General features: G+C 36.4%; 2 protein-coding genes across 2 annotated transcripts in view; one reads left to right on the top strand and one right to left on the bottom strand.

Moving 5' to 3' along the window:
• Positions 1-8,060: 8,060 nt before the first annotated feature.
• Positions 8,061-8,567, bottom strand: LOC136850471 (histone-lysine N-methyltransferase, H3 lysine-79 specific-like). The gene has a single exon (XM_067124045.1). It carries the CDS (start codon positions 8,565-8,567, stop codon positions 8,061-8,063), a length of 507 nt encoding a protein of 168 aa, XP_066980146.1.
• A 919-nt stretch (positions 8,568-9,486) lies between these two features.
• The window catches only part of LOC136850470 (very low-density lipoprotein receptor-like), a 22,724-nt gene continuing 13,633 nt past the window's right edge, over positions 9,487-18,577 (top strand). Inside the window, exons 1-4 of the mRNA XM_067124044.1 lie at positions 9,487-9,508; positions 9,907-10,032; positions 16,328-16,435; positions 17,055-17,201. Of these exons, the coding sequence (XP_066980145.1) occupies positions 9,487-9,508; positions 9,907-10,032; positions 16,328-16,435; positions 17,055-17,201 (403 nt within the window). The remainder of the gene's footprint in view (positions 9,509-9,906; positions 10,033-16,327; positions 16,436-17,054; positions 17,202-18,577) is intronic.

Here is an 18,577-nt window from a genome sequence, read left to right as displayed (position 1 = left end):
ACCGCGTAGGGGGATAGTGCCATCAGTACACCTCATGCGGTGCACTGTAGGCATTACTTAAGGTTCTTTGCCGCGTGCCTTCGGTCCCTAGATGCAACCCCTTTCGTTCCTTTTGCTGTACCTCCTTTCGTATTCCCTTTCTTCCATCTTACTTTTCACCCTCTCCCAACAATTGATTCATAGTGCAACTGCTTTGAGGTTTTCCTCCTTTTACACCTTTCAAACCTTTTACTGCCAACTTCCGTTTCAGCACTGAATGACCTCATAGGTCCCAGCGCGTGGCCTTTGACCTCAATTCTCTGTTCAATTCAGTTCAATTCAATTTACACGCTAGAAGAAGGGTTGGAGAATTTTGAGAATTTTCGCCACATTCTTAAGGTTGCATTCTGTTTACTAAAAGCCACGCCCCTTTAAAGTTGTATTATTTTCAAGAAAACGTTTCAAAGAAAAAATTCAGACCTCTTTAAACCTTGGCTTTGCCTTCATTCTACATAAAATGAAGTAGGAAGATCTTTCAGGTGTCAGTCAGATAAAAAAAAGCCGAACTTATGACACGAATTTATCACGATCTTAACAGCATCAGTTCAGCGAACACGCCCGCGTACTATTCCATGGAAATACATCTGGAATTTCTCTGGAATCTCCGCATATTGATGCGATTCCAGATCCCTGTCGATCTGTCACCTTCGCCGAGGGAGATTTGACAGATATAAATGAGCACCATTACTATATGAAGGATCAGTTATGCTTAGCTTCGTATGTGAAGAGGTAACTCACATACAGATACATACAGGCACCCTCCCACATACACACAAGCACACAGACACAGACACACACAGACACACACAGCCACATGCTCACAGACACGTACAGACTTTGCAAATGCCTTCACTCTCATAAGGGGCTTATTCCCCGACAGATATAGCGATAAGCTCCCCGGAAACTAATGATGGTAATCCCAGGTAGGAGAGAGAGAGAGAGAGAGAGAGAGAGAGAGAGAGAGAGAGAGAGAGAGAGAGAGAGAGAGAGAGAGAGCGTGTTCTAAGATACTGCTATTGATATGTAATACACAATAATTCAAAGGCGAGACTCACGGACACACACCCAGAGAGAGAGAGAGAGAGAGAGAGAGAGAGAGAGAGAGAGAGAGAGAGAGAGAGAGATAATGCGAGCGAGCAAGAAAGCAGACATCATCTAATGCATTTATGATTTCGCCTCCCTAAAGACGCCATCACAAAGATGGCCGGAGCCGCTCTTCAATACATCCTCCACCTTTTCATCATATTTCCCACAGGAGGCTGTGACGAGGGTTACCTGAACTGTGGGGGCGTGGGAGCACCAGGGGGAGGGGACTTATGCATCAGGGAATACCTGGCCTGCGACGGATTCAATGACTGTGCGGATGGGGAGGACGAAAAGCACTGCTGTGAGTATCGCTGACGCTGCAGTAATCAGTAAATACAGAAAACGGGAAATGATCCTTGACTGTGGTCTGGGGTCGAGTATATTTCATAGTTTCTCTCTTGATATTTATCTGTTTTTTGTGATTTTTGCCACCTAGAAAGAGCAATGATATCAATATTTCTTTAAGCAGTGGGGAAGTTTTATCAGTTTTACAGGAATATCATATAAAAATAACATAAATAAGATTTTTGGAGGCTTGAAAAGCATTAAAAGAAAATGGGATTTCATTTTTTTAGACCTACTAACATAAACTAAACTAAACTGAAAGGCATAGGCCAATAACAGTCGGATGGTGTAACCTATGATTTAAAGCCCATTCAGGATCGAGAAAACAATAATGATTATTTGAAATTCGCTCAACCCAAGATAAAAGACTCTGGAATATGTTTGACTGCATCATCATCATCAACGCTGTGTGATGTAAAGGGCCCTCTGTGCAATCTGTCAATCATATCTTTCCTGTCTTTTCGCTGGATGAATGCACGCGAGAATATTGCTTTATCTTACAAAAGACACGGGGGTTAGGATAATTCCGCTAGTTCTCATATTACTTTATATAAAGACATCTACGCATTTCGAAAGCGTATATTGTCAATTATTGATAGTTTGAAAACAGTTATGCCTGACTTTCTAAATTAACTATTTAACTTTTAGGAAAATACATTGATTGAAACGTCTTTGACAAAAAAAAGATTGGAACTATTGGGAACTAACTTCACAATTCTAAAAACGAAAGAGAAAAACCTGACATTATTGGACTAATTTCAATTTTCGACTAAAGGTCACATTTGTACTTTTTTTAATTTATTGAAAAAATAATTGAACGAAATGCCCAACGCAATGATTAATTGATAAAATTAGATGGAAATTAACACCATAATTATTAAAAAAGAGAAAAACTGGACCATTGGTAAGTTTTGCCTTAAGAAAAACAATTGCATTTTTCTCTAATTCATTGAAATTAAAAACTGAATGAAATGCCTCTTACACAGATTACTGGGAGTAAAATTAACCAAAGAGGTGGGAATTAACCGCACAATTCTTAAAAAAAATAAAAAAAGAAACTAAACTTTACTGGACTAATTTCAAGTTTTGCCATAAAAAAATTATATTTTTTCTAATTCATTGAAAATATCATTGAATGGAATACCTCATAAAAAGATTCCTAGAAATATAATTGACAGAAAAACGCAAATTAACCACCTCACAATTCTTACTTTAATTAATAACAAAGATGGAAATTAGCCCAACAATTCTCAAAAATAAAAAAAAAAGAAAAATCCGCTACGGCTAAAAAGATCCCCAAATGAACGCAATCGCAAATCTCTTACAATTTCTATAAAAACTTGTCGACGACGCCCCTGGAGGCGAAAGCACCCGATTTGCACGTGTGAGATAGCTGTTGACCACTAGCTTTTGTGGGCGATTTCCCTTCCTTACTACTAATGGAATGGCGATGTGAGTCTGTGAGGGCGTCTCTGTATTGCTACAGCCTGTGGAGACGGGTACCATACGTGTCAGGGAGTTGCCAAGGGCTGCGTTCATCAAGATCTACTCTGTGACGGATTTCCGCACTGCTTCTATAGCGACGATGAGAAGGGATGCGGTGAGTTTTTTTTTCTATGACTGTGTGATGCATAATGAAATTATATCTCTTATTTTTATTTTTATGTTAATGGAATGTTACTAACGAAAGTATCTCTTATTTTTATTTTTATGGTAATGGAATGTTATGCAATGAAAGTTTATTTTTATGGTAGTGGAATGCTGTGTAATGAAAGTATCTCATTCTTCAAACCGTGCGTCAATGCACCTAGTGAGGACCAATTGCGAATTTCCAAAAAATTAAAGTAGAAAGTTACATAACTGTTTAATGTTTAGCCCCAACTATTTTGAATTGTTTACGGGACTTCATTGTACGACGAACACAACACTAACTTTACAGAGGCATCGACTCTATACTTTTAAGTTAACAGATTCTGAACAATAAGTCATATCAATGGACACGTATTGTAGAAGCAGACGAACATTTGCAATCCAATTGTCCATTAACTTCGAAAATGCCAGACACAAAAATGCCGGAAAGAGAAACATGAGAATATTATCAGCAATAGCTTCTGATGCTGCAATTTATTGCCTATCGAAGACCCATGGAAGAGGGCCAGTGGATAGGAACACGAAATTTGGTGTAAGTTCCAAAGCTTGTTGATGAGAGATAGCTGTTCCTCGACTTTCACTTTTAATCACGTCATTTCTAAAATCTTGATCCCAACCACGTGACCCCGGTGTTACTAAGAAGTTAACATTTTTCTAAAACATAAAGACAACGAATTAAAGAATAATTAACAAGAAAAGAAAATGATAAAATAGAAGATATCATAGGTAAGCAACGAAAATTTAGCGAGCTCCAAGATACATGGAGAATTATTCACATTTTTAAGTTGTGTTGAAAACTAGAGTTAGCAAATGAATGCTTCTTTGTACGTGAAGACTTGAGCCATTCTTGTTTTGTTCATTCAGTAACAAAGAATTTTACAGTATTGCTGGAGGTCCTACGTTAATTATCAGTCATTTTATAGCTGTAACTGACTGAGAGAGCAGTATTTTCAATATTCAGTAAAATATGTCCCACACTTATACACACATTCACAAGCTCACCACACACACACAGAGAGAGAGAGAGAGAGAGAGAGAGAGAGAGAGAGAGAGAGAGATTTTACCTTAACACACAGATTTTTCCTTGCATAAAAATACATGTATGGGTATGGAAATCGCATCAGTCACATATAAACACGCACGTATGACGCCAGTTTTAGTAGCCATAATTCGATCAGTCAGTCAACCCACACACACACACACACACAAAGAGAGAGAGAGAGAGAGAGAGAGAGAGAGAGAGAGAGAGAGAGAGAGAGAGAGAGAGAGTAGGTCCCTTAACACACAATCCTTCCCTGAATAAAAATGCATAAGTGCATGCATATGTAAAAGGCATCAGACAGACACACAGTATTTGTTCTTTATTTTTTATTTTCATTTTTAACTCTTGACTATACAGCCCATCTCTCCGGCGGAAACCTCTCCCCGAAAGCCAATGAGACAAAACTCCAGCGCCTCATTATCATGTCATGAATATTGACTTAATGCACCTCCCGATTGCAGAGGGATGCAAAGCCGGATGCTGGCGGTGCTCCGACGGGAGATGCATCAGGGAGCATCTCGTGTGCGACGGAACGCTTCATTGCCAATACGGCGAGGACGAGCGAATCTGCGGTCTGTATCTCTGGTGAAAAAATCGCTGAGGGATTTATTTGCGATTTTCGTACTAAGGTTTTGTAGGGGTATATACTTAATTTTTTTATGCATATTTTATATTTGTTTTTGTTATTTAAAGAGGAGCAAATCTGCGGTCTGTATCTGTGGTAAAAAATCGCTGAGGGATTTATTTGCGAGTATATACTTAATTTTTTTATTTTTACATTTTACTATATAAAGTTTTTTAATTTTATATATTTTATATTTGTTTTTGTTATTTTTTTTATTTATTTGAAACATCGCTGAGGGAATTATTTGCGATTTTGTACTAAAAGTTTTGTAGAGGTATAAACTTAATTTGTTTTAATTTATTTATATTTAATTTTATTTAATTTTATATGTATTTTATATTTGTTTTTGTTATTTAAAGAGGAGCAAATCTGCGGTCTGTATCTCTGGTGAAAAAATCGCTGAGGGATTTATTTGCGATTTTTGTACTAAAAGGTTTTGTAGGGTATAAACTTAAATTTATTTATTTTGTATATTTTATATTTAATTTTTAGTATTTTTATTTCAAAGACGAGCAAATCTGCGGTCTGTATATCTGGTGAAAAATCGCTGAGGGATTTATTTGCGATTTTTGTACTAAAAGTTCTGTAGAGGTATAAACTTAATTTGTTTTTATTTATTTACATTTTGCTATATATACAGTATATATTTAATTTTATATATATTTTATATTTGTTTTTGTTATTCAAAGACGAGCAAATCTGCGGTCTGTATATCTGGTGAAAAATCGCTGAGGGATTTATTTGCGATTTTTGTACTAAGTTTTGTAGAGGTATATACTTAATTTTTTAAAAATTTATATATATATATATATATATATATATATATATATATATATATATATATATATATATTATATTTGTTTTTCGTTATTTAAAGACGAACAAATCTGCGGTCTGTATTCTCGATAAAAATCGCCGATGGGATTTACTTTGGATTTTTCTATTAAAGTTTTGTAGGGATTATGTAATTAATTTTTTCCATATTGGGTCTATTAAAAGTCCTATTAAATTTTGCTTTGTGGGGTACATTCTTTAGGAATTTTCCTGCTTAGTATTCATTTACTTTCTTTTTAACAAATCTGTATTCTCGATAAAAATCGCTGAGGGATTTATTTTGGATTTTTATAGTAAACTTACGTAGGGTTCTGTATTCAGGCTTTGTGTGCGTGTGTGTGTGTGTGTGTGTGTGTGTGTGTGTTTTGTCTGATATTTTTTTTTTGTTTCAAATTAGGTCTTCTGTTATTTCCATAATGAAAAAAATCTGCTATATGTATTTGTCACAAAACCATTCCATCTAATTTCGAAGTTATTTAATTTTTGTACTTTATATTTCGCATATTTTTTTTTTTTTGTCTTTTCTCATCAACAATAAAAGCAAATTTATCGTCTTTATTTGTTAAAATCTATCACAGGGAGAAGTCTTCTGAATATCCCTTCGTTTTACTTTTTTTTTTTTTTTTTGGTGGCTTTCAAGTTTCTTAAAGTTGTATTCTTTACGAAGATGAGGGTGTCTTCTCTCTCTCTCTCTCTCTCTCTCTCTCTCTCTCTCTCTCTCTCTCTCTCTCTCTCTCATTGTCTTGCCTTCATTACAATTTCTCGCACTTTGTTCCTTTCAATCTTACGTTTTTATCAGAACTTCTGCCTCCTCCATTATCACTCTTATTTCCAGCAATTCTCTCTCTCTCTCTCTCTCTCTCTCTCTCTCTCTCTCTCTCTCTCTCTCTCTCTCTCTTCTCTCCTTTTCAATCTCGCGTTTTATCAGAACTTCTACATCCTTTATTTCACTCTTGTTTTCAACAATTCTCTCTCTCTCTCTCTCTCTCTCTCTCTCTCTCTCTCTCTCTCTCTCTCTCATAAGTACACCTACCTCCCGATTAGATAATTCCGTAATTACAAACTTTTCAGGCGTGCATTAATTTCAGTTCTGTCGTAATTGCTTCATTTGCACTCTTTTTTTTTTTAAGTCTCCCCTTAATTCAAAAAATATCTCCTCCCTTCCTTCGGCTTTCTTTATCGGGGTTTCCATATCTTCCCCTTTTTTTATCTCAACTTTCCCCCCCTCTATCTTACATTTCCTCATCTCATTTTCTCTTCCTCTCTTTATCCGTTTTTCTTTACTATCTCTCTTTGGGTGAGTGGTACTTATTTACAATCTACGCAAAAAAAAAAAAAATGAAAATGGGAAGAGGAAAGAAAATGTAAACTAGGAAAGAAAACGTAAATAAAGGAACAAATAAATGGAATGATTTTGAGGAATAGGGCAGAAATGAAATAGTAAATGGGTAAGTGAGGATGAGAGAGGAAAGGGGAGATGGAGGATTTGATAATTATTGCCCGTAAGTGATGAGGATGAAATCAGGCTATGGGAACACGGAGGAAGATGCAGGAATCCAAGTATATGAGTGTGCTGTGTTATTACCTTTTTTTTTATCGTTTCCCTCTATTGTCTTCTTTCTCTCCTCTTTCGTTCTCTTTCCTCTTCTAGAACACCACCTCTATTGTACTCTTCTTTTCACCCTTTTACGTCAGTCCCTTCTTTACCTATCTTCCGTCTTCTTTTTTTACCGTTTCCCTTCTTTTGTGATTTTATTCTACTCGTTGTCTCCATTCTTCTATTACCGATTATGTCTCTCTATTCCATTTTCTTCACTGTCTCTCCTTTCCTCACCATCTCTCTGTCTCTCCGTTTCAATATCTCTCCTTTTCCCTTGTTACCTCTTCATCACCCCTGCGTCATCTCCCCTCGAACATCTCCCATATTTCCTCATTATCTCCTCACTCACTCCCTACCTTTCCTTCCTATTCACTCCTCCATTCTCTCCTTCCCTCCATCTCTCCATCTCTACATCTCTCCTCCTCTCTATCTCTCTATCTCTCCATCCCTCCATCTCTCCTTTCTCCATTCTCTCCATTTCTCCATTTCTCCATTCTCTCCATCTCTCCATCTCTCCTCCTCTCCATCTCTCCATTCTCTACATTCAGTCGCTCCATCCCTCCATCTTCCCATCTCTCTATTCTCTACATTCCATCTCTCTATCTCTCCATTCCTCCATTCTCTCCTTCTCTCCATCTTTCCAGCCCAGCTCTCCATTCTATACATTCCATCTTTCTATCTCTCCATTCTCTCCTTCTCTCCATCTTTCCAGCTCTCCATTCTATACATTCCATCTTTCTATCTCTCCATTCTCTCCTTCTCTCCATCTTTCCAGCTCTCTATTCTCTACATTCCATCTCTCTATCTCCCCATTTCTCCATTCTCTACATGCTATCTCTCTATCTCTCCATTTCTCCATTCTCTACATGCCATCTCTCCATCTCTCCATTCTCTACATTCCATCTCTCTATCTCTCCATCTCTCCATTCTCTACATTCCATCTCTCCAATCTCTACATTCCATCTCTCCATCTCTCCATTCCTCCATTCTCTACATTCATCTCTCCATTCCTCCATTCTCTCCATCTCTCCATTCTCTACATTCCATCTCTCCATCTCTCTATTCTCTACATTCCATCTCTCTATCTCTCCATTCTCTACATTCCATCTCTCCATCTCTCCATTCTCTACATTCCATCTCTCCATCTCTCCATTCTCTACATTCCATCTCTCCAATCTCTCCATTCCTCCATTCTCTACATTCATCTCTACATTCCATCTCTCCATCTCTCTATTCTCTACATTCCATCTCTCCATCTCTCTATTCTCTACATTCCATCTCTCTATCTCTCCATTCTCTACATTCCATCTCTCTATCTCTCCATTCTCTACATTCCATCTCTCCATTCTCTACATTCCGTCTCTCTATCTCTCCATCTCTCCATTCTCTACATTACATCTCTCCATCTCCATCTCTCCCCCTCTCGTTTCCATAACATCAGTGGCTTCAGGAAACGGGGAATTGAATTTAAATCCCGATGCCCATAATATACCTTTTATATGGGAGTTCGCGTTAATTTCCTGAAGCTGATTTTGGCCAAGGTTTTTTATTTCATCCTCTATACACCAGGGAAAAGGAATAAGGAATGAAAGAATGGGATAATTTATCACGGTGAATAGAGAAAGAGTCTTTTTGTGCTATGTTTTCGTTTCTTGTTTCTTTTCTGTCGTTTTTGTCGTGAGTTGAATGTGTTGTAATTATAGGACAATGTGAGTACGGTCATTCGATTATGTATTTGTTTTTTGTTCTTGTTATTTTCTGTTCTTTTTTGTCGTGTGTTCAATGTGTTTTAATCATAGGACAATGTGAGTACAAACATTTGATTATGCAAAGTTCTTGCAGTCTATAATGATGTGTTTAGAACACAGGATAAAAGTGTTATGAATACATCGTTTCTTATATCTGGTTTTATCTCTTGTTATTAAGAGTCTTGAGAAAAGAATAATTGTGCGTAAGATTCAAGGTTTGTGTGACTGAAACTAAATGCAACTGGAGAAAAAAGTGTTTTAGCAAGTTTATGATGTACAAAATTAATAAACTTGAAATGTGGAACAAATGTTTCAGTAAGATTCTGAAGCTGTATTGGGCTGGATTTGGAGATGGGGAAAGGGTAGTTGTGCTGAGTGATTTGAATACAAAGATGGGAGAAAAATAAGATTATAATGTTTTCGAATTAAGAATAAATACGATTAAAGAAACCCTACTATCTGGAAACAATTTTAAAATTCATTACATATTCCAGTAAGAATATGATGCTGTACTTAGATGAATGTAGAGGCGAAAAAAGGTCAGTTGCGCTGTGTGATCTGAATACAAAGATGTGCGAAAAATAAGTTTATAGCGACACTGAATTAAAAATAAATATGATCAATGATATTTCACTTATTTTAAGCATGTAAGAGTGACATTTACTAGCCAATAGTATACTGAAGTATGAATGTAAAAAGAAAATTAAAATTCAGTCCATATCTCAGTAAGAGTCTGCTGTACTCGGCTAGATTTGGCGATGGGGAAAGGGTGATTGTGCTGAGTGATCTGAATGCAAAAATGGGAGAAAAATAATTTATCCGGTTTTTGAAATAAAAATGAATATGAGCAATGAGATCCCGTTCATATTAAGTACGACTTACTGCAGTACAAATATCAAAACGACTTTTAAAATTTATATAATCCTTCTTTCCCTAGGCAGAGAAAAACCGCCGTGTGACGCAGGGCACTTCCGGTGCGACAGCGACAACCTGTGTCTCCACCCAAACTTCCGGTGCGACGGGCGACTGAATTGCGACGACGAAACGGACGAGGAAAACTGCGGTAATTGTCTTGACGTTTCGATGATTCTTTTCGTGTTTGTTTTAAAATTTTGCTTTATAATCGGCGCAAAGCGTTCAAAGTTCAAAGCATTCTTCAAAGGCGAGTCAATGTGGAGACGTTGTCTTTTAAATGTCAGTGAGAAAAATTTGCGGTGACTAGATATTAATAACTGTGTGTGTGTGTGTGTATGTCCAGTATACACACACATTCACACACACACACAGACACAACGTCACTGCAAAGAGAAGCTTTCTGCCGTGACTAAATATTGATAATTAAGTGTGTGTTTGTCCTATAGATATTTGTGAGTATGTCCAGTACACATTCACGCGCACACACACACAACGTCATTGCAAAGAGAAGTTTTGCACTGACTGGGTATTGATATTTGTGCGTATGTATGTCCCATACACTCACACATACTGTACACACACACACACACACAGAAAACGTTATTGCAAAGAGAAGCTTTGCAGTTCCTAGATATTGGTATTTGTGTGTGTGCGTGTGTCCAATACACATACACTCACGCACACACTCATGCAGACACACACAAAACGTGTGCTTAAAATAAAAATTGCTATTACCATTAGCACAGCTTCATTACCACACGAACACCATAATCAACTTACAAACATTCACTCATAAAATAAACTTCAGAGGCATCAGATTTCACACAGCTAAAAACATTCGCTGAGACAGATTAATCTCCATTACCAATACAAGGACCTGGCGAAAAATGACTTTGGCCAAATTTCACAAGAGATCAGTGATGATAACATGTCTCTATGAAGTATGTGTGTTTCCTAGGCCATGTGCCTCCTGTGTCTAGCTGGTTGTGGTTCGAGGAGGTTCTATGAAAAGCAATATGATGCAATATGATGATGCAATATGTCTGTGCTTGCAAGACGCCGACCGACCGAGCGATTTCGAAGATGGCACCTTCTAGCCTCAGGGTCGCTTCCGGCCATTGACGAAAAGAGTGGGGGTTGGGGAGGGGATAGGTTGGGGTGGGGTTGGTTTAGTGGGGAAGGGAGGGGAAGGAGGGGAATAGAAGACGATTGGGAGGAGGGAGTGGGGGAGAGAGGATGAGTGAGGAAGAGGGCTGGAATAAGGAGTGAGTAAGATGGGTTAGAATTTTCTTGGAAGGGGAAAGAACAGGAAGAGAGAGAGAGAGAGAGAGAGAGAGAGAGAGAGAGAGAGAGAGAGAGAGAGAGAAGGTTATCGTATTATCGGGCAGAGAATAACGTGCAGAGAGAGAGAGAGAGAGAGAGAGAGAGAGAGAGAGAGAGAGAGAGAGAGAGAGAGAGAGAGAGATATTGTAGTAGAAGACAGAGAATAACGGAGAGAGAGAGAGAGAGAGAGAGAGAGAGAGAGAGAGAGAGAGAGAGAGAGAGAGAGAGGAGAGTTACTGTAGTAGTAGGCAGAGAAAAATGGAGAATGAGAGAGAGAGAGAGAGAGAGAGAGAGAGAGAGAGAGAGAGAGAGAGAGAGAGAGAGAGAATTACTGCAGTAGTAGACAGAGAGAGAGAGAGAGAGAGAGAGAGAGAGAGAGAGAGAGAGAGAGAGAGAGAGAAAGAGAGAGAGAGAGAGAACTCTAAAGAACTTGCGGACTCCCTTGCATTCTTCAATACTCCCATAATGGCAATAATGATTAAAGGTGCATTTTCAGTTCATCACAAAAGCAAAGAACGATAATTGCACACACACTTGCTTTACAAAAGAGTGAAAAAGCCCTTACAGAAATCCTTTATAAATCATTAATAAAAAAAACTCGAAGAAAAGATTAAAACATTCAGAGTATTTATATAATATCCTTTGCATTACTATATATATATATATATATATATATATATATATATATATATATATATATATATATATATATATATATATATATATATATATATATATATATCTGGAGGAGGACACTTTAATGTACTTTTATGGTCTATGAATAAAGATCTAAAATAAAACACTAAAGAAGGGGAAGGGTAGTAAAGGAGAGTGTTCTAACCTCCAGGAACAACTAGGACAGGTAGAGAATTCCGAAGCTTGGAGACATGCATAGGATATGGTTGTCTTTAGGGTGTACGAAACCGTATTAGAGAAGAAACTCTAATTCAAAGCCTTATGAAAGAAGGGACTCTCTCATTCAGCCCAGTAGGAGTAGTGGCTGAGATAATACGTGTAAAAACGAAGTTAGAAAGGAGTTTCTTGAGAGAAAATTCAGCGGAAGGGTCTTTGAATTGGTCTTGTAAAGAAATGAGACAAAAAGAAGCAATTGATGATTAAAATAAGATAGGACAGGGCTTGTGTAAAGTTTATTGACCTTTCAAAGGTAGCCAGATATTTATATGCCTTAGAAGGCAATATTAGTGCATAATTCAAACAAGATTCTGATAATAATTGGGAAGAGAAAGAAGTGTCAAGATTCGAAACAAAGCACATAATTAATAATACAATGAGTGATTGAATTTTAATTTCATCCAAAAGAAAAGGTAAAATGTAGTGTCTGGCATTTGTGGTACCTGATGTAAACAACAGTAAGGCAGAATAAAATAAAAAAAAATATCAATAAACTAGCAACAATATTCTGCCTAATACAAATAGATCTGTTCTTGTAAGCCCAACTGAATAACACAAAACTATATATATATATATACATATACATATATATATATATATATATATATATATATATATATATATATATATATATATATATATATATATATATATATATATATATATATATATATATATATATATATATATATATATATATATATATATATATATATATATATGAAAGTTTTAATAACTTCATAATTTCGTGCCTTTTAAACACAGGCATGCTCTTGTAAGCCCAAATTAATAACACAAAACTTAATATAAAACCTTTAACATCATTTCCTACCAAGAAACTGCTTTTCCCTGAAATGAAACCTAATTTAATTTCTTGCTCTAAGATAATATATACTCATTAAGGAAGAAGAAAACGTATCCCTTCGCAATATAATTTTCATTACATGCCCACAAATATAATTTTGATATACCCACGAATATAATTTTCATTAAAAACCCACAAATATAATTTTGATATACCCACAAAGAACAGAGTTAATATCAAATGGAGGATACCAGCATTGTGCTCGAGTGACACTTGACAGGAAAGTCTGCTTCTAATATCAGATATGAATATGAATTCTTCTAGATTTGTCTCGAGGAATATGAGAGGCTGGAAAGGACTTGAAAGGGTGAATGGGTAGGGATATAAATGGATAAATGAATGAGTGAATGAATATATGTGGAAATAGATAAATGAATGCATAAACAATTACACAACCATAAAAATAAATAAATAGACAAACAAAATACCAAATAAATAAATAGAGAGATAGACAAATAAAAAATGACAAACACACAAACAAACAAATAAACAAACATACTGAGTAAATAAGTAGACAAATAAATAAATGTGTAAATAAATAGACAAATAAAACAACAAACAATCAGTCAAAAAACAAACATATGAATAGGAAAATAACTAGATAAATCAATAAATAAACAAACTTACAACACACATACAAACAAACAAATAAATAAATAAATAGACCAATAAACGTATAATAAATAAACCAACAAACTAACAAAATGCATAGGCAAGGAAAGAAATGAATGAATAAACAAACAAATAAACAAACAAACAATAAATGAAGAAAATACATTTACCTTTATCCTATTCTTGAGATGATTGCGATCAATATTCACTATGAGATAATCTACCATTATCAACACTGTCATTACTGGTACTGTTATTCATGCAGCCGGTACCGATAAGCAAAACCAACAAGAAAAGTAAAAAATGCGCCGAAGTTTCTTCAGCGCAATCGAGTTTTCTGTACAGCAGCTACAGCGTATAATCAAGGCCACCGAAAACAGGTCTATCTTTCGGTGATCTCGGTATAATGCTGTATGAGCCGCGGCCCATGAAACTTTAACCACGACCCGTTGGTGGCCTGTCCTATATCGTTTCCAGGTGCACGATTATGGTTAGCTTTAATCTTAAATAAAATAAAAAAATGCTGAGGTTAGAGGGCTGCAATTTGGTATGTTTGATGATTGGAGGGTGGATGATCAACATACCAATTTGCAGCCCTCTAGCCTCAGTAGTTTTTAAGATCTGAGGGCGGACGGAAAACTAACAAGTAAAAAATGCACCGAAGTTTCTTCGGAAAAGTTAAGCATGGCTTAGTTTTACCAGACCACTGAGCTGATTAACAGCTCTTCTAGGGCTGGCCCGAAGGATTAGACTTATTTTACGTGGCTAAGAACCATTTGGTTACTTAGCAACGGGACCTACAGCTTATTGTGGAATCCGAACCACATTATAGCGAGAAATGAATTTCTATCACCAGAAATAAATTCCTCTAATTCTTCATTAGCCGGCCGGAGACTCGAACTCGGGCCTAGCCAGTGCTAGTCCACAACTCTACCGACTCTCCCAATGAAGAACTTGGTTTTCTGTACAGCGTATAATGCTGTATGAAACTCTCAGCCGCGGCCCATGTTGTTGGCACCTACAGCGGTGCCAGACGCACGATCATGGCTAACTTTAACATTAAAAAATAAAAACTACTGATGCCAGAGGGCTGCAATTTGGTATGTTTGATGATTGGAGGGTGGATGATCAACTTACCAGTTTGCAGTCCTCTAGCCTCAGTAATTTTTAAGATCTGAGGCCGGACAGAAAAAGTGCGGACGGACAGACAAATAGCCATCTCAGTAGTTTTCTTTTACAGAAAACTAAAATTAACATTCTGTATCATCTACGTACATACCAATAAATAACATCTATGAAGTAAATAAGATACAATAACACCAACTAGTAAGGAAAAATTGCACTTACTGGTAAATGGCAACCCCCGCCCCAGCAAAAAAAAAAAAGCCTCCATCCAGCCTGATTGAGAACGCTAAGTCAAGAACTGGAATATTGTCTATTGCCTGTGTTCAAGAATATCTTCAGAGATCCCGTAAAAGCTGCTTATTGCAATTTCACTTTGCAAAAGAGGGTTTCCTGTGCAGGTCAAGATTGGAGGTTTATTGCTTTTAGTTATTTGCAGCAAATTTAAAAAAAAAAAAAGTGAAGGCTCCTTCTTTGAGAAATGAAGGGTAATATTTATTTCTGTGATTGTTTTTCAGATTTTTAAGTCGTGATTTAGGGATTATAAATACAAATATATGTACACATAAACATATACCCTCATTTCTCAAAGAAGTGTGATGTTTACACACACACGCACACACACATACAGTATATATATATATATATATATATATATATATATATATATATATATATATATATATATATATATATATATATATATATATATATATATATATATATATATATAATATATATATATATATATATATATATATATATATATATATATATATATATATATATATATATATAAATATATATATATATATTTATATATATATATATATAGTTATATAATTATATTCCCATTAAAAATGGAAACGACAGAAAAAAATATTGAACAGTTGTAATACCATTCAAAGGATTATAAGGATGCCATCCTAACACCTTTAGCCAGCGCCATTACTGAATGCCACTGGTTACAGAGAGGGTTATTTTCTTTAAACTACTTTCCCCAAATACAGCAGGAATTATCAGACCTTCGACTTACGCCCTTACTGACATCTCACTGAAGAGAGAAGAGTCATCAGTGAAGACAATTTAGGATTGAAACTGGTTTAAACTGCAGTGCCTTTCCGTGTCTCTATAAAGCAGATTTATGACAAGACTGATAGAATTGTATCTCGAAATTTGCAAGCACTTTCTTCCACGTACAAACTTTTTTAAATTGAATCAAATACAGAATTTAGGCCAAAGGCCAAGCATTGGGACCTATGAGGTCATTCAGAGCTGAAATGGAAATTAGCAGTAAAAGGTTTGAAGGGCGTAACAGGAGAAAAACTCGCAGTTGAACTATGAATCAATTGTTAGGAGAGGGTGGAAAGTAAGATGGAAGAAAGAGAATATGAAAGGAGGTACAGTAACAGGAACGGAAAGGGTTGCAGCAAGGGGCCGAAGGCACGCCACCAAGGACCTTAAGTAATGAAATGCCTACAGTGCACTGCATGAGGTGCACTGACGGCACTAACCACCCTACGAAAGCTTTAATTTTTTAAAGCAAATTCTTTGTACATGCATTTGTGCATCTGTAAATAATATGCACATTCATTTTCGTGGCTGACAGACTGTGGAAACGGCCTCTTCGCCTGTGGAGATGGAACGTGCGTTCCTCAGCACCACCGCTGCGACGGGATATTACAATGCGGAACGTTGGAAGATGAGGAAAATTGCAGTAAGTTACTGCTACTTGAGTGTGGTTTCTTGTGACTTTTTGAATTTGAATTACATAAGATTTTTATGCGTCATAGGGAATGTAATGATTACTTAAAATTCCTTTCCTTTATATTTTTTTTCGATTCATTTACTTCCTGGAATGATTGACGTATTTAAAACATCATTTCTACTTATATTTGGTTTCTTGTTACTTGTTGAGTTGGATTGATACAAGCTTTTTATACTTCATAGAGAATCCAGTGGTTAATCAAAATTCCTTTCCTTGACATTTTTCTCGAATTAGTTCATTTACTTACTTCCTGGAATGATTGACGTATTAAAACGTCATCCCCTTATCCGCTCTGTTTTAGTACAACCGCAGAATCACACAGAATAACTCTCTCTTTCCCTCTCTTTCTTCTTCTTCTTCTTCTTCTTCTTCTTCTTCTTCTTCTTCTTCTTCTTCTTCTTCTTCTTCATTTCCCTTTCAGGCAGCTCCCTTTCTTCTCTTTGTCTCAAAACGTAACGTCAATTAGGAGCGCATCCTCTCCATTCAGAACTTTATTTAGCTCAATTCCATTCTCCCTCAGTTATACAGGGAGAATTTTAATTCATTTCTTTGTTTGTTCCGTCGACAGCTGATTATCACGCAGGGAATTACGACGAAGAGTGTCCGGAGGAGTTTCATCTCTGTGATGACTGGTGGTCTTCAACCTGCCTACATCCAAGGTTTCGTTGCGACGGTGTAGAAGACTGTCTGTTTGGGGGCGATGAGGAAGAATGCGGTAAGTGACAGATGAATGAACGCGACTTTGTGGTAACTGTGTAATTCCTTGGGTAATTCATAAGGTGGGTGACAGATGAATGAATGTGACTTTGTGGTAGCTAAGTAATTTCTTGGGTAATTCATAAGGTGTGTGACAGATGAATGAACGTAACTTTGTGGTAACTAATTTATTGGGTAATTCATAAGGTGAGTGACAAATGAATGAATGTGACTTTGTGGTAACTAAGTAATTTCTTGGGTAATTCATAAGGTGAGTGACAGATGAATGAATGTGACTTTGTGGTAACTAATAATTTCTTGGGTAATTCATAAGGTGAGTGACAGATGAATGAACGTGACTTTGTGGTAACTGTGTAATTCCTTGGGTAATTCATAAGGTGAGTGACAGATGAATGAACGTGACTTTGTGGTAACTGTGTAATTCCTTGGGTAATTCATAAGGTGTGTGACAGATGAATGAACGTGACTTTGTGGTAGCTAAGTAATTTCTTGGGTAATTCATAAGGTGAGTGACAGATGAATGAACGTGACTTTGTAGTAACTAATTTATTGGGTAATTCATAAGGTGAGTGACAGATGAATAAACGTAACTTTGTGTAAACTAAATAATTTCTTGGGTAATTCATAAGGTGTGTGACAGATGAATGAACGTAACTTTGTGGTAACTAAGTAATTTCTTGAGTAATTTATACAATAAGTGACAGATGAATTAACGTAACTTTGTGGTAACTAGGTAATTTTTTTGGGTAATATATACAGCAAGTGAACTTCTTTGTCGTAACTTAGTAATATCTAGGTTAATCCATAGGGTGAGTGACAGATGAATGAACGTAATTTTGTGGTAACTACGTAATCTCGTGGGTAAATCACCCCAGACGAAGTTCTGGGAATTAATTACCTGGTCATCTGTTAGTTATGAAAAAGTTACACAGGTAGTTTTTCTGTAAAGGTCATAAGTGGGACGATTACAGTTCACTTAAGATATTTATACCAATCTCACCAAACTCTGTCGATGAAATGTCAGTGACGCTCAGCTGATATCTGTCAGGACCTGTCACTGAAATGCCAGTGACGCACAGCTGATGTCTGTCAGGACCTGTCACTGAAATGCCAGTGACGATCAGCTGATATGTGTCATTTATTTTTTGTTGCTGATGTAGATTTAATATCAAATTGATCACGGATTATCACAAAACAATTTCAGCAAAGTCTGTCGTAGTTTATACAGAATTAAAGGTTTCCAGATTTTTTTATGAAGTTATACGTCCTTCAGAATTCTTAAAATTTAGGAGGTAACCCGGTCGTTAAAGTCACTGTCTATCGCTGTTTCTAAACCACACAATGGTTCGAATCCTGGCCGGAACAGAAGCACTT

Source organism: Macrobrachium rosenbergii, chromosome 22, assembly GCF_040412425.1.
Source record: "Macrobrachium rosenbergii isolate ZJJX-2024 chromosome 22, ASM4041242v1, whole genome shotgun sequence".
NCBI classification, from domain to species: Eukaryota; Metazoa; Arthropoda; class Malacostraca; order Decapoda; family Palaemonidae; genus Macrobrachium; species Macrobrachium rosenbergii.
The sequence above is the reverse complement of the archived record's forward strand: the minus strand, read 5'-3'. Positions and strand labels throughout refer to the sequence as shown.